At 39.5% G+C, this 21,935-nt stretch overlaps 2 protein-coding genes across 3 annotated transcripts; one reads left to right on the top strand and one right to left on the bottom strand.

Moving 5' to 3' along the window:
* The first annotated feature begins 817 nt into the window (after positions 1-817).
* On the top strand, positions 818-11,237 carry alg9 (ALG9 alpha-1,2-mannosyltransferase). 2 transcript variants are annotated; one of them, XM_047380016.1, is made up of 15 exons: positions 823-1,037; positions 2,282-2,417; positions 2,528-2,662; positions 2,908-2,978; positions 5,973-6,061; positions 6,962-7,097; positions 7,217-7,304; positions 7,565-7,670; positions 7,872-7,994; positions 8,380-8,534; positions 8,627-8,756; positions 8,858-9,005; positions 9,822-9,951; positions 10,032-10,162; positions 10,313-11,237. In XM_047380016.1, the coding sequence occupies exons 1-15, from the start codon at positions 898-900 to the stop codon at positions 10,434-10,436; spliced, it is 1,842 nt and encodes a 613-aa protein (XP_047235972.1). In that variant the 5' UTR covers positions 823-897; the 3' UTR covers positions 10,437-11,237. The 2 variants fall into 2 exon arrangements, with proteins under 2 accessions (XP_047235973.1, XP_047235972.1); XM_047380017.1 differs by lacking the exon at positions 10,313-11,237 and having other exon boundaries at positions 818-1,037; positions 10,036-10,162.
* A 54-nt stretch (positions 11,238-11,291) lies between these two features.
* layna (layilin a) lies at positions 11,292-21,522 on the bottom strand. Its single transcript, XM_047380019.1, has 8 exons — positions 21,247-21,522; positions 21,109-21,129; positions 20,682-20,979; positions 18,181-18,338; positions 18,063-18,107; positions 17,906-17,968; positions 17,726-17,822; positions 11,292-14,712 (listed from the first exon to the last, which is right to left on the bottom strand). The coding sequence occupies exons 1-8, from the start codon at positions 21,326-21,328 to the stop codon at positions 14,013-14,015; spliced, it is 1,464 nt and encodes a 487-aa protein (XP_047235975.1). The 5' UTR covers positions 21,329-21,522; the 3' UTR covers positions 11,292-14,012.
* Between the last annotated feature and the right edge of the window lie 413 nt (positions 21,523-21,935).

The following is a 21,935-nucleotide window of genomic DNA, read 5'->3' as shown; positions in this document are numbered from 1 at the left end:
TTTGGCCTTCTAAACAGACATGTTGCTGCTAAGCTGTTCGTTGTGATCCTACTTTGGTCTAACTATTATTGGGGCAACCCAGAAGGACCAGTTGACCCATTGCCCTTTTTTTCACAAGCTGAGATAGTGTCTCGAATTTTAAAGATAATATCCAGTGAGTTTTTTTTAACTTTTAAATATACACCCACTGTATAAACACAGGTGGGTAAATGAAGTATGGGTTTCCACTGCATGATTTCCAGAAATGTATAGTTTTTAAAAATACACTGAAGAAAAAAAAAAACTGCTTTATCTGCTTTGCATCTGTTTGGGTCAATGACATCACAAGAGGCACAATCTGATTTGCAGGATTAGTAAACTCTATGGTGGATGAGCAACTTTTGACAGACTATGACATAGATTCAAAATAGACCATGTAGGTGACAGACTAATTGTTGACGTAGGTTAAGTATATACTACAGAAAAGTCTGGGTAGTACCTTTAACTTGTTCTCTTTTTTTAAGCCAACACTGTCAGACACTGTTTATTTCCAGGTGGGCAGCGCAAGTGTAAATTGACATTGTGAAATCTGTAGCGTATGGTTACGTAAACTCGAGGTTAGATTTATACACAATTCCCTTGAACTGACAGAACAGAGATTTTTAGAACCATGATCTCTATTGGCACATTATATCACACTTTTAAATCAGTCCCTTTATTTTGATTTCCTACACGGTTTAGTCAAAAATCGTTATGTTTATGTTTCATACAATAGTTATTAATAGTGCTACACAACGCCCATGTGAAGAAGACATCAGATTTATGTTTCTGGGTGAACGGGAGCTGTCAATAACCGAACAGAGGCGAAAATGACCGAAGCGCGACTCGGGAGAGCAGCGCAGCTGACACTGGTGAAACATGGCGGCCAAGGCGCTTCGGCATCGAGCCAGACGAGGCAGCAAACAAGATGGAAACAACGTGAACGTCCCAGCCGAAGCCCGGCCGACGAAAGAAGAGAAAGCCAGCGATGAAAGCAAAATAACAGAGACCCGGCAAGAGTGAGTATGAGCCCGAAGAAGAGAAGTTTGACTCTACGGTGCTGTGAGCTCCATCCCCGGAGTAACTGACAGCTAGCTTAGCCAGCTAATTACTTCATAGCAAGTTCCGACAATAACAAAGCGATAAAAAAGGTTTGGCATGGCCCACTGGACAACTAATAAGACTGTTTGCTCACAGTGATTTAAACCCAACAAGCAGTTAATCGTAACACCGCTCCGCATTGTAGACCCATAGCAGGTTTACCTGATCCGATTCATTCATTCTCTACAGATGCTCCATTAGATTTTTTTAAAGGATAACAGCTTTTCGCCGTCTGCTCTTGTATGGCATAAACAATAAACCTAATGTCGTATCAGCGGCCGTTGTTGCAGTAGCCTGGCCGAAGCCATCTAAAGGACATGTAGCCAGCTTTATACAATGACGTGTCCTAATAATAAAGTAACATGAGGATCAACGCTGGGCTGGGTCTGCTGTCCAATCTGATCTGATGACAGCTGTGATCGTATCCTTCCAACACACTACAACAAATCAAAACATGTTGAAGGAGCCTACATTATTAGTGGGAATCAAGACTTCTAGAAATGAAAAATATTGGCTATATTTATTACCTATATATTCAAGAATTAGAAGGATTAGCCGCAGGCACAGTAAACCAGTACCAGGTATTATATTCTTTGCTATTGCCTGTAATGAATGACTAATGTGACTAGACATAGGCAGGGATGAGACTTTGACAACATGATTATCACGAATAAAATATTATTCTTTCAAGGTATTTTTATGGTAACTCTAATCACTTGTTTTTAAAACAGAATGTAACTGTTATTCCCACTGCAGGTAAAATAACCAAACATTTTCTCTATTAATAATGTCTATAACACTTCTATTTGTGTTTTGACTGATATATAGACCTAAACAAAAATAAAAAGACTCAAATTAAGGGAGGGAGGGAAAAGTGAGTTTTGGTACTTTATCATCCATTTTACATTTAATTTTATCAGTTATATCATAGTGACTATGCAGCTTTTTATTGTTTATGACCTTGGTAGATGCTTTATTAAAGGCAGGTGCTCATTAGACATGTAAGTAGTAAATAATGAATTAGTTAAAACACGGTTATGAGCATATTTTCTAAGGTGTTTTAAGGTGTCATTTTCTATTAAAGCTGCTTGCATGGAGTGCCATTACATCTAATTTTATCCATTTAACAAGTTTTAAGTGACGGTATCTTCTCTTTTCATAGGCCAATAAGTCGCGGAGGGCAGGTATGGGCTCCAGAAGGGTCAACGGCATTTAAATGTCTTCTCTCTGCACGCTTTTGTGCTGCTTTGCTCAGCAACATCTCAGACTGTGACGAGACGTTTAACTACTGGGAGCCTGTAAGTACCACACTGTGGGAAATTCAAGGGTTTTCTCATTGGTTGCCTTAAAACCTGTCTGCCAAACTTTGCATTATTTCAGTTGTTTATGTCATGTTGTGTTTGCACAGATGCACTTCCTCTTGTATGGGACAGGAATGCAAACATGGGAATATTCCCCATTGTACGCCATCAGGTCCTACGCTTACTTATGGCTGCATGCGCTCCCTGCTTGTTTGCACGCCCATGTTCTACAGACTAACAAGGTAAATATTCCAAGATGTCATTTCAGTCTTTGTTGCAGTTTTTTATATCTTTAATGTTTAGCGGGCAACTATGAAGAGTGACCAATGTTCACCTGAACAGCAGCCTCACTCTATCCAAATAATATTCTTAAGGACTCAAGTCTTTTTAAAGATGTGGATTTTCCATGATAAAATGCACACCGTTGGAAACCGTGATGCCAAAACATATACTGTGATTAAAAGCTTGTGTTATGACTGTGTTCCAGGTGTTGGTGTTCTACTTTGTACGATGTGTGTTAGCGTTCTGCTGCTGTGCCTGTGAACTCTATTTTTACAAGTGAGTTTGTTCCCCTAAAGGCAAGTTGGTAATATAGCACTGTTAAGTTATATTTAGCTCTACACTGCCGGGTTAAAAAACCAAAACATGAAGTCAGCACCTGGACTTCACTGAGCATAGAGATCCCGCGGTGATGTCGGCACAATGTTTTATGTCGCCATGTTGGAACTGATCCCCCAAGGAGTTTCTCATTCCTTTAACTGATGCTTTGCGGAGACGAGGTCCCCACTGAAGGTCAGGAAAAAAGTTAATGGGGAGCAGAAATAATTAGTTATGGCTAATTGAAGATTATTGTTTTGTCTAAAATATATAAATAGATAAAAACTAAATTGTGAATTATTCTTTTACATCTTTAGGATCTAATACTAGCAGTTTGCGCAATGGGAAAGGTTAGCTTTACTAACTGTAACCAGCAATCTCTGTGTGTATTTATTAGGCAACGTAATTCTTAATTCTAAGTTTTTCAAAAGGCTGCCAACATTTTCCACATCCTGCATGTTCATTGAAAGCAAAGAATAAAAGTCTGTCATTCTTTCCTTTTGTTCTCATATCCTTGCTTCCTTAATTCTTAGTGTCCTTCTCTTGTTCTCTCCTTGTGTCTTTCCTTCTTTCCCTCCCTCTGTCCTTTTGGGTCCTTCCTTCCTTTTTTACTTCTGTCTCTCTTTCCACTCACCCTTTTCTCCTTTCTTCCTTGACATTTGTTCCTTCCTTCCTTTCCTGTCGTTCCCTCCTTCCATCCCTCCCTGTGTCCGTCCTTTCTCATCTTTTTTTATTATACGTTTCTCCTTCCTTGCCTCTCCTCTTGTGTTCTTCCTTCGCTCATTGTATCTCCATATTTAAAGTCCGACGCTGTAAAAATATCATGTACAGGTCCTTCTCAAAATATTAGCATATTGTGATGAAGTTCATTATTTTCCATAATGTCATGATGAAAATTTAACATTCATATATTTTAGATTCATTGCACACTAACTGAAATATTTCAGGTCTTTTATTGTCTTAATACGGATGATTTTGGCATACAGCTCATGAAAACCCAAAATTCCTATCTCACAAAATTAGCATATCATTAAAAGGGTCTCTAAACGAGCTATGAACCTAATCATCTGAATCAACGAGTTAACTCTAAACACCTGCAAAGGATTCCTGAGGCCTTTAAAACTCCCAGCCTGGTTCATCACTCAAAACCCCAATCATGGGTAAGACTGCCGACCTGACTGCTGTCCAGAAGGCCACTATTGACACCCTCAAGCAAGAGGGTAAGACACAGAAAGAAATTTCTGAACGAATAGGCTGTTCCCAGAGTGCTGTATCAAGGCACCTCAGTGGGAAGTCTGTGGGAAGGAAAAAATGGGGCAGAAAACGCTGCACAACGAGAAGAGGTGACCGGACCCTGAGGAAGATTGTGGAGAAGGACCGATTCCAGACCTTGGGGGACCTGCGGAAGCAGTGGACTGAGTCTGGAGTAGAAACATCCAGAGCCACCGTGCACAGGCGTGTGCAGGAAATGGGCTACAGGTGCCGCATTCCCCAGGTCAAGCCACTTTTGAACCAGAAACAGCGGCAGAAGCGCCTGACCTGGGCTACAGAGAAGCAGCACTGGACTGTTGCTCAGTGGTCCAAAGTACTTTTTTCGGATGAAAGCAAATTCTGCATTTCATTTGGAAATCAAGGTGCCAGAGTCTGGAGGAAGACTGGGGAGAAGGAAATGCCAAAATGCCAGAAGTCCAGTGTCAAGTACCCACAGTCAGTGATGGTCTGGGGTGCCGTGTCAGCTGCTGGTGTTGGTCCACTGTGTTTTATCAAGGGCAGGGTCAATGCAGCTAGCTATCAGGAGATTTTGGAGCACTTCATGCTTCCATCTGCTGAAAAGCTTTATGGAGATGAAGATTTCATTTTTCAGCACGACCTGGCACCTGCTCACAGTGCCAAAACCCACTGGTAAATGGTTTACTGACCATGGTATCACTGTGCTCAATTGGCCTGCCAACTCTCCTGACCTGAACCCCATAGAGAATCTGTGGGATATTGTGAAGAGAACGTTGAGAGACTCAAGACCCAACACTCTGGATGAGCTAAAGGCCGCTATCGAAGCATCCTGGGCCTCCATAAGACCTCAGCAGTGACACAGGCTGATTGCCTCCATGCCACGCCGCATTGAAGCAGTCATTTCTGCAAAAGGATTCCCGACCAAGTATTGAGTGCATAACTGTACATGATTATTTGAAGGTTGACGTTTTTTGTATTAAAAACACTTTTCTTTTATTGGTCGGATGAAATATGCTAATTTTGTGAGATATAGGAATTTTGGGTTTTCATGAGTTGTATGCCAAAATCATCCGTATTAAGACAATAAAAGACCTGAAATATTTCAGTTAGTGTGCAATGAATCTAAAATATATGAATGTTAAATTTTCATCATGACATTATGGAAAATAATGAACTTTATCACAATATGCTAATATTTTGAGAAGGACCTGTATACCATAAATGGTGAGGGACTTTTTTGAATTTATATTTTAAAATGGGTGAAAACAACTGAAGACTCCAATAAGCAGTGAAGCCTTAAAGGGCAATAGTGGGGCAAAAAAGACTAAACAAAATCGTTAGTTTTGAAAGCAAGATTTACCCCTGATGTGTTTGTCAGTTTAAGACCAGCCTAAATCCCAGATTAAATAAATAAGGCTCTATAATTTAAACTTTTATTTTCCCCCTAAATATTTAAAAATGGATCCAGGAAGCATCTGAGTTCAGGTCGATTGGTCATAAAAACCTTTCTGGTAAGCTAAAGGTTGGATTCTTCCATCATCAAAACTAGATGTTTATGAAAATTGATCAAAATCTTCTGGAAATAAGAAACATGAAATCAAAGCTGAAAGCTTATTAGTGTGTGACTTGTTTTTTTCTTTTTTAGCCAGGCAGTGCTTGAATACATTGTATAATGTGTATGTGATTGAAGTAAAGCGTTTGGTTTGTTTGTTTGCTGCAATGCAGGGCAGTTTGTAAGAAGTTTGGTTTGCATGTGGGGCGACTGATGTTGGCATTCCTTGTCCTGAGCACGGGGATGTTCTGCTCCTCTGCAGGTCGGTCACATCTATTCCTAGCTTGTCAGGTTTTATTGTTCTGTGTTTGCATTTTACTAAATTACTCATTATGGAGACTAACAGCTAAAGGATTAAATGTTGGAAAATAAAACTGGGCAGGGGGTGTTTAGTTTTCGAGGAACAGGTCAGACTTGGTGGGACTATGACAATGTACAACTTCAGAAATGTTGTTTTATTAAAAATAATTGTATTCCTTCTCAATTTTTGTTATATATCTATCTGCATACAATTCCAAACAGAAACAACCTCAGAAAACAGCATCTGTACGGCCACCGATTCTTTCATTTAGATTTTTTTATTTTATTTTATCTGGAAACATCCTTTTGGGGAAGACAGAAAAATTTCCTGAATGTTCTTGATTTGATGTGATTTTTAAGGTGGTCCTCCACAGGCATCACTATGTCCTTATAGTTCTGCTGTTTGTTCCCTCATTGTGCTTCTGTTACTAATTCTCAGATGACAATCATTCAGTTCGAGTAAAGAGTCGACACACAACAAAAGTTGCCTTTGACCTGATCCAATTTATAAACATAAAAAATACATAGTTCAGTACAATCATGCAGACAGATTTTAAGTCAATTCCTTACATTCCAATTTGATCTTAATCTTAGTGCTAATTTGTACGACATTTTCTGTTTAAGGAAGCGATCCCTCTTCCTGAACGAGGATCTGGTGACAGTAGATGGTTGATTGTGTCAGGTCGTTAACTATGCAGCAATCCCCCAAACTGAGCGTGCATAGAAAAGAAAAATGCTCTTTAAACAGGAAGAAACCTCCAGTTAATATTCTTTTAGTGCGCAATGTATCTTTAACAGCTTTTTGACCGCTTTTTGTTTCTTATCATTCATAGTTTTTATTATTTTTGCTCTTTCTCCTCAGCTTTTTTACCTTCCTCTTTCTGCATGTACACAACCCTGATTGCCATGACGGGGTGGTTTCAGGACTCAATACCGTTAGCTATTATGGGCGTGGCTGCCGGTGGAATTATCGGATGGCCATTTTCTGCCTTAATTGGGTAAAAAAAAAGTATATTTTAACAATCTCTTTAAAAAAAAAAAAGTAAAATCCAGAATATCTCGTATTTCAAATTTTTTTTTACTGCTAATCCTGCTTGGTTAAAAATCGTCTCTGCAGGTTTCCAGTCGCGTTCGACCTGCTGGTGATAAAGAGAGAGTGGAAAAGTTTCCTCATCTGGTTCGCTCTCGCCTTGCTTCTGCTGCTGGTGAGAATATTCACTGTTATTTTTTGTAAAATAAATAGATGTTTAGAAATAATAATCACGTTCTGTTAAGCAAATCTCCTGCTGTGTCAGAGCTGATTTCTTTTGCCCAAGAGGGAAATAGGAGGAAGGAGATTTCATTTTGTTTTGAGATCAAACAGAAAATTGCACAACATAGACACTTTTCCATGATTTCTAAATGTGTTATTTAAGCGAGAACTGTGCAGATTTAGTTTCCTCTTCATCTTTTTTGGATTTTCCAGGTTCCTCTGGTGGCTGTGGACTCCTTCTTTTATGGCAAACTTGTGATTGCTCCACTCAATATCCTGCTTTACAATGTCTTTACAGAACATGGGCCTGATCTTTATGGTAATTTGCATGAGCACATCACAACCATGTCTCACTTAACGGCATTGCTGTAAAAATTCTGTCATAAAAATGTACAACTCTGGCGAATATTTTCACTACTTCAGTAGGCCGCTTTAAATAGTCTGATACCTTTGTTTTGTGAGTAACGTGGATTATTGTTTTCTGTGGTATTTGACTCACATTGTGTCACTTTGTCCTCAGGTACAGAGCCGTGGCATTTTTACTTTGTTAATGGGGTCCTGAACTTTAACCTGGTGTTTGTTCTGGCGCTGTTTTCCCTGCCGCTCACCGCTCTAATGGAGACGCTGTTGCACAGGTTCAATGGTGAGACCCGACCAGTTTCCTCTTCTCTTTCTTATCTGTTTTTTTATTTTTTATTTTTGTCTTTGGTAATGAGGCACTTAGGTTCTGCCGTCTGCTCTAGTCTTTGTTACCAGATAATAATATTTGTAAGCGCAAGGGTATTACACAACCCATGCCCTATAAACTGAGTGGCTCACAATATGTTTTGTAACAAGGTCTCCCTTTGGTGTCACAATTATAAACTACCAGAAATATACCTATCCACTGCTGCTTTTCTGCACATTAGTTCCCTTCAGCTTAGCTATAATTAGAACATTACACATGGTTAAAGGGCTTGTCTGTACTTATGATCAAATTATGTTGTGATTTAACATAACAGCGTGTTTTTATTTTTCATTTTTTGCAGTTCAGAACCTGGGCCGCCCATACTGGCTAACTCTTTCTCCCATGTATCTGTGGATGTTGGTTTTCTTCACTAGACCCCATAAAGAAGAACGCTTTCTCTTTCCCATTTACCCTCTCATCTGCCTCAGTGGGGCAGTAGCGCTCTCTTCTTTACAGGTATAGTTCACCATTTTTCCAGATGTATGGCGCTGGTTTTATTTTTTGAATGTGATTGGGCAGATAAAAGATATTAGTTTATTTTCCCCTAGAAATGCTACCACTTCCTGTTCCAGCGATACCGACTGGAGCACTACACAGTTTCCTCCAACTGGCTGGCTTTAAGCACTGTTGTTGCCTTCGCCGTTCTGTCACTGTCTCGCTCTGTTGCCCTCTTCAGAGGTTTGTGCACAAACAGGCCTTGCTGTCTCTAAGCAGCAGTGCTAGTAGCAGAATGAGCAGTTCAATGTAAGGTCAGATTTTATTTTCCTTTGTGTTTACAGGCTACCATGCTCCTCTGGACCTGTATCCAGAATTTCACCGTATCGCCAAAGATCCAACGCTACACCCAGTCCCTGATGGCAGACCGGTCAGTGTGTGTGTTGGAAAAGAGTGGTACCGCTTCCCAAGTAGCTTCCTTCTGCCTCACAAGTTAGTATTGAGTAGTTATAAGCAGGTTTTTAATCTATTTATTTATTTTTTATTGTATTGCCCGATGCGATTGTGAGAAAGTGTCTTAAAAAAAATTACTGAAAGAAAACAGAAAGACATAAATAATAAACCATCAAGGACGGTTGCAGGATATATACCTAAAGTATGAAACGGTAATGCCACAGGCATTACTGTTTCATAGTTTGGGTCTTTAAAAACATAATAATATAATAATAATAATAATATATGTATAAGAGACAGTGTGGAAAAATATACAGGACTTTCCATATTTTATTCCCTGTCCCAATGTCAGCAAGTTCTACTCATCCATTCATCTATTCGTCCAGCCATTTAAATTTCTGTCCATTTGTCTGTCTGTTAATCCATACTTTTATCTGTCCGTCCCTTGTCTTTCCGTCCGTCCATCCGTAGATCCATGCGTTAGTGAAATTTCTATCTAGTTGCCCATCCATCCCTCTCTGAGCTCTCTAAAAATATATTTTGTGCAATTTCATGGTGAACTTTGGCATATCTATAGGTTAAAAATTTACCAAATTTGACTCTGGAAAAATTTGAATTATGATGTGTTTCTGTAATGTCTGTCTTTGTTGGAGCTCTTTGTAGGTGTGTAATCTTGTTTAACCCGCCTCGTGTTCAGTTTTTGCTGCCAATTCATCTTTATAAAGACTTTCCATTATTATCTAATTTCCAGAACAACTTGATTTACTTAAAGTCACTTTTGCTTCTGTACATCTTTTAAAAAGGTGATAAGAGACATCTTATTTTTTCTACTAAAAGTCTCCTTTTTTTCTGTAGCTGGCAGCTGCATTTCATACGGTCTGAGTTTAAGGGGCAGCTTCCTCAGCCCTATGCCTCTGGGCCTAAGGCCACACAGCTCATTCCAGCCAATATGAACGACCAGAACCTGGAGGAGCCATCCAGATATGTGAGCCCCTCAGGCATAAAAAAGTTTGGCATGTTCTAGTTGACATTTGAACTGAGCGGTGACATTTCCCTTTTGTGCAGGTAGATATAAAACAGTGCCACTACGTTGTGGACTTGGAGACGGATGAGGAAACACCACTTGAGCCTCGTTACTCAACCAGTAAAGAAGAGTGGACAGTTATTGCTTATAAGCCTTTCCTTCTAGCTACAAGGTATTTTGACTAATTAAAATGGACTTTCTGTCATTTTCGATGTTCAAGAAAGTCCTACACACATGGTATTTAAAATAAACATGCTTTTTTTCACTGTTTACAAAAACATGAGAGACAGACACTTCTTTTAATAGCATGTTTTTCTGTCAGATCCTCTCCTCTCTTCAGAGCCTTCTACATCCCGTTCATATCGGACCATCACACCACCTACAGGCGCTACGTCATCTTGAAAGCACGGCGGCAAAAGCAGCCTCGTAAGCGGGCCCACGGCTGACATTTGGACTTCATCCTTCCCCCCACCGCATACAAGATAAACAAAACCCTAAATAGGAGTCATTACATCTGCTCATAGGTGCCGGTTCATGTGTTAGTGTGCATGTGATTTGCCTCATGAAATGTGTGAATTAGCAGACCCTTTAAAGACGTTATGTCTGCTTTGGGGTGGACTGATTGTGAGAAAGTGCTGTGTATGGAGATGTGATTTCCAATCATCAACTGGGCTTTTTTTTTACTTTTTGTGTCTGTTTTCATATTGTCTTAAAGGCATAAGCAAAAACAGGATTTTACACTAAATCAATCTCTGAGGCCACGGCACAATAAATCCAAGTGTTTTTTTTTATGCTCTACTTGAAAATGTGGCGTGAATTGAAGAGTTCCTCTGAATGTTTGATCAAAGAAATGTAACGTCTGCTTGTCTGGAAACAATAAATAAGTGGTGGCGGAGTGTGAGAGTGTGTTCTTAACAGGGTTCCTACTCAGTCTTGAGCTTTTTTTGATTAAATAGTTTTTTTTAGTCCTATTTTCCTTCCATCATTTATGCCTACGGCCTTTTCCCTTGCTACCATGTTTTTGTCCTTCCTTCCTTGCAGTGTCTTGTGTTTGCAGGTTACGTCTTTAAAGCGCGCTCACAGCAGACACATCTGCCATAAACTCTTGGTAAAGTTTTGCTGTTGCTTTTTAAAGCTAGGCCAAAAATGTAGAGATGTAAGCCTGGAAAAGTATTGAATTCTGAAATGAAAAATGTGTAGGAACCCTGTGTTAATTTAACTTATGAATAAATTCATGATTGACTGTGGGTGCAACTGTGTTTTGTCTTCACTGAAAAATCACTTGAAGATGACCTGGGTGGTTCATTTCTAATCTTATTTTATTTAAAGATTTTTCTCATGTACCAAGCATACAAACCCCTCATAGTTGCAGGAGAGTTGTCGAAGGACTACATATTTGAATTCGATTTCATGCCATTATGTGGTGAGGCTGCAGCCACTTCAGCTAAATTCATGCCTGTTTGAACTGACTGTGCAGAAGAGGGATGGTGATAAATCACAGAACAATTTTGTAACATCTTTCAGTTTAAGGCAGTATCCAAAACTAAACAAAAAAATACATAAAAAACTACATTCAGATTATTATACAGAGATGCATTTTGATAAAAAGAGGTTTTCAGGCACTGTGAACACAATGATCCATGACATCAATATTTTTGTGACAAAGCAAGGGCTGCATGACAAGTTCATGCAAGCAGGCTGTTACACAAACATCTTTTAAAGTTCTTTTTTAAAATCCTGGATGTGATCAAATCTTTATTTTTTCTTGTTAAAATGGCATCAGCTGCCTCTGAAAGGTTTCTCTATTTCTTTTAATTTTTGTAATGTTAATCTGTGAGGTATGTCCATTGGTGTGAATGGGTCAAATGCAGAGGTCCAAAGAAATGGTTCAGAAGACTCAATCAGGTTAGCATTGTATTATATTGTTGTCAAACTGAAAATAGACATGTTGAAAAGGGGTTCAAGACTAAAGCAGCTAAAGTAAATATTTGCTTTATTTTTCCATGCATTGTTTACTTGCAGAAACCCTGTACCTGGATGAGCTGATGTATATTTATGTTAGTGAGATGAGGTTGTGCAGCACCAGAGCAGCTAACCTAAAAGTGGGAGGAGAGTTGAATGACAGTGTTACATGACACACTCACATTTTTTGGTCTTCTCTTAACACCAAATAAGTGAATCAAATGAGGTCAGCTGAGGTATTTTACCCATTTCTCCATAGTGCCACTTGGGCTCTTTGAAATTGTCATTGTAGCTGTACACAGATGGTTGCATGCGATTGTTTTGATTGAATTTGCATATGTAATAAAGACCTGAAAACCACTAACTCAGTCACTCCCAGACTGTCTGCAACCAGTTACTGTAACAACTGCATGTCATTCTCCGCTATTGTTCAAAGCTGAAGGCAGTGGTGTCTGAAAAATATCACTCTAGGTAATTAAGTACACTATGTTGTATCAGGTTGACCTACACAAGAACATGTACAGCTTTAAGCAAAATACGTTTCATATTGCAGCATTTGTAATCTCATCTCCAGGTAATCCAGGCTGCAGAGAAAGGGCAATTGATGCAAATAGTACTGAAATGACCCTCATGCTGCGTTATGCAGACACACTGTCTATACGTATGAAGATCCACTCACTTCTGGTTGCTGATTGCTTGAAGCAGCTACAACTGGTGGCAGCTTGACTTACTTTCTAATTATTTCAGCTGATAATTTTATGCATTTACAAAGCATTGAGCTTTCATCCCCAGATGGACACTTAAATTTTACAGGACTGTGAAAAAATATTTCCCCTCTTATAGTCTTATGCTTTAGCTTTTAGTGACACTTAACTGTTTTAGGTCATCAAATTAATCCTAATTTCAGACAAGATAACCTGAGTAAATACAAAATGCAGTTTTCAAATGATTGCTTAATTTTATGTGGAGGAATTTTGGCCCAAGCTTCTTTGCAATATTGTTTTAATGCAGCAGCACTGGAGGGTTTTCGAGCATGGATGGCTTGTTTAAGTGTTTAAGGTCTTGCCAGAAAATTTCAAGTAGATTTAAGTCCAGACTTTGACTAGACCATTTATAAAGCCCTTGAGCACTTGAGCTTAAGGTCTCAAAATTGATCATGGACATTCTTCAGGGCTTTCTACTAGAGATTAGAATATATCATTCAGGGCAGTCATTCAGGTCCTGAAGCAGCAAAACTGCCACACAATATCACATGACCACCATGTTTGACTGTCGATATGATGTTATTTTTCTAAAATACTGTTTTCAGATGTAATTGGACACCCACTAGTGACACCCACTAGTGAATTAATGAGAAAAAGTGGAAAGTTTTCTCATTAATTCACTAAATATTTTCCAAAGGTTTGGGGCATCAACAAGATGTGTTTGGCAAATGTGAGACAGATTCTTGAAGTAATTTTGGTTGGCTGGCCACTCCTGGGAAGGTTAACCACTGTACCATGTTTTCTCCAGTTGTGGATAGTGGTTTTCACTGGGATTTCCTGGAGTCCCAACACTTTAAATTGCTTACAGACACTTTCTAGACTAATAGATGACCTTTCAGGGTGCTTCATGGATTCAAACAGATTCTATTTGAGTGATTTCTTGATTCTGCAGGTCAGGTAGTTGTCAGTCTTGGGGGAATTTTAACTTAGCTGCCCAAAATCTGTGGTATATCACAGTTCATTCCTGAGTTTACAAGTGGGGGTTAATGCATTTTCATATAGGGCCCAGTTGGTTTGGATAGCCTTTTTCTTTTAATAAATGACATCGCCATGTGTAAAACTGTACTTTGTAGTTACTTAGGTTGTCTTTGTCTAATTTAAAGTAAAAATAGAGGAAATCTGTGACAGGGCAAACAGATACATGGCAACATAAGAAACAGTGTGTAGACAGCTTTAACTATTTAAACGTGTTTGGTTTAGATTACCACAGTTAATTCAATATCCAAACAACCAACAAAGTAAGGGTTAGTGCAGAAACAAAATGTATTTTGACAGTGGTGTGAGCAGAATGAAGGATCAGTATCTCTCTTTGTTTATCCATTCCTGCTCATTGAAGTACCTCCCTCCACTGTCAAGATTTAGGCCGTTTCTGTAGCAGTCCTGGTTTGTGTGGAAAGACTTTCGGTTTGCGTAGGTTCCCAGGCTGGTTTGGAATGCCTCGTGCCTGCCGCTGGTGACGTATGTCTGGTAGAGGTCAATCTTTCCTGTTTGACCCCCTGCTTTTAGTCTGGCATCATACAAGTCACTGCCTGCTCTGATGCTGCTGTTGTATAGACCGTGATCTCCATGCACATTGCCGCTGTAATGTTCGCTCTTAGTGGTGCGGCGGCCCAGGCTTCTGTCGTAATACTCTCTGTTTCTGGTGCGACCCAGACTGCCATCGTTCAGGTCCCTCTTTGCCGGGCGGCCCAAGCTGCTGTCGTAGAAGTCACGGGTGCCCCGACGCCCAAGGCTGAGATCGTTCAGGTCAAAGTTCAGAAAGTCGCTCTCTGTGCTTGCAAGTGTCACAAAGCCGCTCTCTGTGTCCCGACCCCCTAGGTTGTCATAGTCACCCGTCGGCGTGTCCGGAGAAGAGCACAAAAAGGAGGTGTTTTTTGTTTGTGGGCGAGCAGAAACCAGGTCATCATCCTTCTGGGAGCGAATGACGTTGTAGATGTCTGTAGAAGTTGGACTTGGGTCTGTTTGGCATACTTCTGATTTCTGCTCCTTCCTCTTTCTGTTTCACACACAGAGATAAGCAAACAGCCAAAGTAGTAATGTTGTATAAAAGTCAATTCAAAACTGTAGTTTTAGAATGATTAGACCTTCCAAGGGATGGGATTCTAACATCTTACTTACAGTAGACATCAGTCTGAACAATCTCAGTTTAGAGAAAGAGAAGTTCAGACTCAGATGCAACAGTCCCTGAATCTGAAAAGCTTTGACCTGCAATTACAGATTTTAGACAATACTGCTTCCTTTTTAAGAACTATATACAAAACAACAAATTACTTTCTTCTACTTTCTAAATGAACTGAAACTTAACCGTCTCTATTATAAACATATTTATACTAAAATTGTACAATGATTTTCTCATAAATATCAAAAGATTTCGGGGCACTTTTTCTCAGCATCAAAATCTATGAATACCTGCAAGTTATGGAACAGGTATCAATAAATAACATCCCCCCCAAATACCATAAAAGAACAAGAGAGAAGAATAAAAGATTTAGAGCACACTCTAAAATGTAATTTGCACCATATCACAAAATAGTTCAAGATACTTAATTTTCTAATTATTTCCAAAATAAATAACAGCGCCTTTTAAGTGCTTTACATTTTTGAGAGGAATAAACTGTTGTTAGATTGTTGAGTCATTCATTCATTTATTCTAAGTATAAATGAACCTTTTGTGGTGATTAATCAAACAGTATTTACATTAGGACCAGAGTCAGCGTGGCACTGTGTATCTGAAAGAAAGCAGTCAGTGTCCCTTTTTAGAAGCTTTGCAGATAAACTGGGATTTTAATTGATATTTTGAACTTACAGTAACTGTAAATGTCTGTATGCAGTCCCTGTAGAATAAGTAGACCATTAGCCTTAACTGAAAGATTTCATAAAGACTGCCAATAATTCCCAATCAAGCATGTTCAATGACACAGATTTCTTTTTTTTTAAAGAAAAAGAAAGCCATTTTGCTGTAACATGTTCAGCTTCCTGTTATTTGCCGACATCTTAACTCATCGTGGCAGCATGAGCCAACATGCCTCCATAGAAACTACAGTTTTATTTCTGCAATCTTCCTTGTTTTCTTATAAAAAAAAACCTCACTGACACTGAAAGTAGCTCACACAAAGTCTTCTTATCTCAGTTAAAATGTTCACAGAATATTGTCTTTGAACCCTCTCCTGGTAGCGTTTATGGTACCGTCATTGATTGGAAGAACCACAGAATATTAGTTTCTGACTGGCCAATCACTGATCAGGGCAGGTGAGGTGTTAAGTCATCTGATTCTGGACACCAAAAGTTTTTCTGTGCTTTTCTAGCTCAGGCTGAATAGTCAGGCTAGCAGTAGTCCACTTTTATAATACTCCATGTGAAGAGTTTATGCAAAATGTAATACATGAAGCAGAACTGGTCACTGAAACGATATGAGGCGAAAGTAACGCTTTGTCAAAACTTTCACAGCTGTTCAGGTGAACAGTGTTTGATTTTTACAGTTATTTAATTTTGAATCAGATAGTTTAATTTTTTTGGTTTTAGTTTCACTTTTACTGTTCCATTGACCAGCTTTGTCATTGTAATTAAGCATTAAGTATTAACTTATAGAAAATGCAAATGTTGCCATTACAAATGCACCAATTGGATTTTCTGGGCTCATTTCCGATCTCCGATTTCATCTCTGGTGATGATATTGGACAAGTTTCTTGAATGGCATTTGCATAAACTGCTAAGACATTTGGGGGATTGTGGTGCTTTTAAAGAGGGGCAAAATCCGATTTTGAAGCTTCCCCACTCTATTTAGCAATTGCCCTCTCTTTCCAATCAGAATTTATTTATTTTTTCTTGTTAAAATGGCATCAGCTGCCTCTGAAAGTTTTCTCTATTTCTTTTAATTTTTGTAATGTTAATCTGTGAGGTATGTCCATTGGTGTGAGTGGGTCAAATGCAGAGGTCCAAAGAAATGGTTTAGAAGACTCAATCAGGTTAGCATTGTATTATATTGTTGTCAAACTGAAAATAGACATGTTGAAAAGGGGGTCAAAACTAAAGCAGCTAAAGTAAATATTTGCTTTATTTTTCCATGCATTGTTTTCTTGCAGAAACCCTGTACCTGGATGAGCTGATGTATATTTATGTTAGTGAGATGAGGTTGTGCAGCACCAGAGCAGCTAACCTAAAAGTGGGAGGAGAGTTGAATGACAGTGTTACATGACACACTCACATTTTTTGGTCTTCTCTTAACACCAAATAAGTGAATCAAATGAGGTCAGCTGAGGTATTTTACCCATTTCTCCGTAGTGCCACTTGGGCTCTTTGAAATTGTCATTGTAGCTGTACACAGATGGTTGCATGCGATTGTTTTGATTGAATTTGCATATGTAATAAAGACCTGAAAACCACTAACTCAGTCACTCCCAGACTGTCTGCAACCAGTTACTGTAACAACTGCATGTCATTCTCCGCTATTGTTCAAAGCTGAAGGCAGTGGTTTCTGAAAAATATCACTCTAGGTAATTAAGTACACTATGTTGTATCAGGTTGACCTACACAAGAATATGTACAGCTTTAAGCAAAATACGTGTCATATTGCAGCAAATTCGATTTTGAAGCTTCCCCACTCTATTTAGCAATTGCCCTCTCTTTCCAATCAGAATTTCTTTGTTTCTACAAATTTAGGTTGCTCAGATTGCTGTGTACTGAATAACACAGTGCTGATAACAACTCTACAGAACCCCATTAAGAAACAGACTTATCTGGGTTCATGCTTGAAAACGGCTCTAAGAAAAGGGTGAGCTGTGGAGTCTTGTTTCTAAATCAGTGCATGATCACAATGCTTGCATTCAAAGTCTGCTGGAAATTTAAAGCTAGGAAATGTTGCCTCTTTAATAATAGAAATTAAAACAGTCCCACAACCTGGTTTATTATTATTTTGTAGAATTATAAAAAGTACATCTAACTGATGAGGAGTCCTCTTTTTATTTTCGGTAGTCTGTGTTTTGTTTTCTTTAATTAACTTATTTTCTCACCGTCTGAGCAGCAGTTTGTAGCAGCAGACTCCCATCACTGTCAGCAGCAGCAGGATGAGTGGGATCGTGGGAATGATGACATAAACTAAATTCACAGCTACAAGATAGAGACAGATGTTAAAAATAAATATTAAGTGATAACGATATAATTTTAGGCAGCAATTGCAGACTTTGTTTGACCTGTTCTCCTTTCCTGGTTGTTGTCACTTGGATCCCATGGAAGTGCGGATGAAAAAAAGACCTCTGCAATGTAATGATGTCTCAGGCGATCGCACTCTACATATATTCCTTAAAGTAGCAGAAATGTCCAATAACAGTGTGCTGTCATGTAATTTACCTTTCTCGCTGGAGGTGGGCGACAGAGTGCTTTCCACTGGCTTTTCTGTGAAGAATATAGAAATACAGGAATTTAGGAATGTTCAAAGTAAAACCACAAGAAATGTTTCCAGCTGTACCTGTTGTGTATTTGCAGATGAAATTGTTCTTGGTTTCACAGTTGTCGTCATTCCACTGGAACATGTAGAGGTCACCGTGATCTGCGGGAGCCGACGGTTGGTGGTACATCACCACACACACTTCATAGCCGCATGACGGCTCATCATTGTGCCAGTTCCTGAAACACATAGACAGAGCACATTTGGTGTCTTGCAAACGTATTCATATAGTTTGGATCTTACCACATTTTGTCACATTTAAACCAAAGACTTCATTGTATTGTTTGGGCATTTTATTAAGATAGATAAGCACAAAGTAGTGAAGTGAAAGGAAAAGTATTTGTGGTTTGCAAGAATTTGTACAAAGTCCTGGTTACTTAGATGCCCCTAAATAAAATACATTTGAATCATTTGTCTTCAGAAGCCAACTAATTGGTTGTTGGTATAGTTTTTTTAACTGCTATGAAAGAACAGCATCAGTTGTACAGCAGAAACACATTTTTTAAATAGAAATAAAGTTTAGAAAAAATGTCATTGATTTTTTCCCTTTCCCCTCATTGTTCCACTTATATCCATTCATGCTGTACACTGTTTTATGTCAGGGTGGTTCTTTATGACCACTAGAGGTTGGATTAAATGAATTTGGTTTGCCTTAGTTCAAGTCTCCCGGAATTATTTTAATTTCGTTAATGTTTTTAGGCTGGACTTAGGTAGCTTAGATGAGCGGCTTCTGTTTGTCTAATTTAGCCTAAACCCTGTTCAAAAATAGGTTATGTGTTCACTAGTTTGCGTAGCACTTCTACTAAACATCTAAGAAATTCCACAAATTATTTGAGTAAATAAAAAAATAGTTTTATAAACTGTCTCTTGGAACGTTTTTCTTTTTTTTCTGCCAGATTGAACTCACTGTTGGCAGTAGTGCTGGTGTTGTTATACTGATTAATAGCTGCTACTGTATTTGGCTGCATTAGATTTTGATGGGTACCTAATGCTGTGGACACTGAGTGGGTGTATTCCACAAAGAAAGTCAGCCATCTGTGTTTAGCCTATTAGCTAAGGGAGTGAGGGATCTGTAAATATAATTTATAGGTTTTAATTAGTTTAGGTTATTCAAATCTGAAGCTCCCCAAAGGCAGGGTGCCAGAAGTGGACGAGACTCACCCCAAGATGCTGAACACTTTTAATATTATAAAGCTGTTGTATCTGACATGCCTCTTTAGTGGTGCATGGAGGGCTGGGATAACCCCTGTGGAGTGGTGGACTTAGGTGGTGTTTGAAATCTTTAAGAAAGGGAACAAGAGAGTGTGTCCTGACTATCAAGGAATCACACTACTTCATGGGAGAGCTTACTCTTGGGTGTGCCATTTATATATATACTTTGTGGCACTAGTGGCCTTTATTTTTATTTTTTTCAAAGTGGACAGACAGGAAGTGGGATGGAGAAAGTGGGAAGACATGCAGCATAGGTCTCCTAGTCGGGACGGCTGTGTCCAGTACTGAGGCCTCCATGTATGGGTCACGCTACACCACTTACCGCACCATAGTTACATCAGAAGTTCTGACTGATGGTTGCAATTAGGATTCAGGAGGAGCTGTGTGAATTTTATTCTGGCCGTGGTATAGTGGACCAGACCTTTACCTTCACATCACAGCTGAGGAGTTTGATTGTCCTTTTAACATGTGTTTTGTGGATCTGGATAAGGTCTCATGGCTGTGACCACAGAGGCATTTTGTGGAGGGTGTTGTGGGAGTATGGGCTGCTGGGGAAGCCTTTAGGGGCAGAGAGAGTTGTATCCGTATTCTCGGGTCAAAGCTGAGTTTGTGGTAGGATGGTAGGATACTATGGGTTGGAGCCTTGTCTGCTGTAATCGAGGTGCTGCCTGGTATATTGATTTGAAGAAAGAATTGAACCAAAAAGCAAAGCTCTCGATTTACCCATCTGTCTATGTTCTGACCCTTACCTAGGCATGAGATATAAGTCACGACTGGAGGAACAAGATACAAGCAGCTGAAATGAGCTTCATCATGGGGCCAGGTCCAGTCTTAGAGATAGAGCAAGACAATCTGACATCTGGGTCGAGCTTGGAGTAGAGCCGCTGCTTCTACACATTAGAAGAAGTACGTTGTGGTGGTTAGGGCATCTCAGCATGCTACCTCCTTGGTGTCGTCAGTTGGACATTCTCTGGGCACGCTGGGGAGGAGAATCTAGACTCAGAACCCACTTTTATATCCTGTCTGTTCTGGAAACCCGTTGAAATCCCCAGAATAAGCTGGAGAGTGTCACCGAGCAGAGGGATGTTTGGGTTTTCCTTCTGGACCTTCCCTTCTGTAAGTCCTGGATAAGGGAAAGACAATGGGTGGATCGAGATCTGAGGTTCTCTTAAGTAAGATTTGTCACAGCTGCTCTGTTGGACCAGACCACTTCTTTATATGTTGGAATAATGTTTGTATGTTGCAATACATTTTTTTTATATAACTGTTTGGAGCTAATAAAAAAACAGGAATGACCCTTCCTCTCATACCTGTACGCGGATTTGCTACCGTCCAGCCAGTAGTACTGGGACGAGCAGTCCGAACTGCTGTCCTCGTGTCCCAGTCCACGCCGGAGCCCTATCCAGAAGTCTCCATCCGTGGGACGAAGATCTCTGATGAGCTGCTCTATGACCTTCTGCTCAGATGCAGACTCGATGCTTAGCAGCTGGCCTCCGTCTCGCCTGCAAGCATTCTCTGCCTCTTCAAAGTTCAGCTTCCAGCGCAGCTCCGAGAAATAGGCCAGCTTGTAACACGGTCTCCCTTTTCCTGCCTTGCACACTTGTTGGCCTGGACAGACACACAAAAAGGATACCTCAAGCAAACCCGTAGAATGTTTTCTTTAGGTTCCTGTTTTCTTTTTCATAAATATGAAGCAAACACATACAAAGATAGATTTAGAACATGCAGTCTGCATACCCCTTGCTTCAAATATGTCTGCTTCAGGAATCAAAGTCCAGGTTAGAGTCCAGAGGCCAAAACAAAAGAAAAAAACAGATCCTTAAATGAATTAAAAGTTTCTTGACATTGTGTTGTGTAGTTTTGAGAGAAGTTTACCTGTAATGAGGCTTGCTGCTGCAGATGGATGAACACAAAAGAGCAGGAGAAGAACGACAGTTGTCAACAGATCCATCTTCATTTACTGTCTTCAATTTACTGCCAGACCTTCAACTTAAGTTCGTTCTTTTTCATTTCTGTTCATCTGTCAGCTCGTCCAATCAGTTTAAACAAATCCAGATTAAATCCACCCTAAATGCCACAAGCTGAATGTGGGAAAAAGTTGATATTGATATGAAAAGGTTGATATTAAGACAAAAAGTAATTTAAAAAACCGTCAGAGATAAGTCCCCCGTTGTATCCACTGAACTGTGTGTGATCCAGAAAGAGGAGCAGCGAGAGAGGAGGAGAAAGAAACTGCATGTTTGGGAGGGGGCTGTAATCTGTTAAGAGCAACCTTAATGATAAGAGAAGAGGCTACATTGATCGCAGGATATCCAATCGCCCGAGTGCTTCTCATCGTAAACGCTGACAAGAGGCAGATTTCACTCATTCCTTTATTACTTAAGCTTTCGATATTATCATTACAAAAGTGTTACATGAAAATGATCCCCCCTAACTCGATCAGGGATGATTTAAGCATTATTCTCAGCTCCATCGGGCTGCAGTGTTTTTACTCGGTGCAAACAGCACAGAGACATTTGTTGGACATCTAAGATGTCTATTGAACAAAAAAGTAAATATGAAAG

Source organism: Girardinichthys multiradiatus, chromosome 11 (genome assembly GCF_021462225.1).
Source record: "Girardinichthys multiradiatus isolate DD_20200921_A chromosome 11, DD_fGirMul_XY1, whole genome shotgun sequence".
Taxonomy (NCBI): domain Eukaryota; kingdom Metazoa; phylum Chordata; class Actinopteri; order Cyprinodontiformes; family Goodeidae; genus Girardinichthys; species Girardinichthys multiradiatus.
Note: the sequence above shows the minus strand (reverse complement) of the source record. Positions and strands in the feature narration are given on the sequence as shown.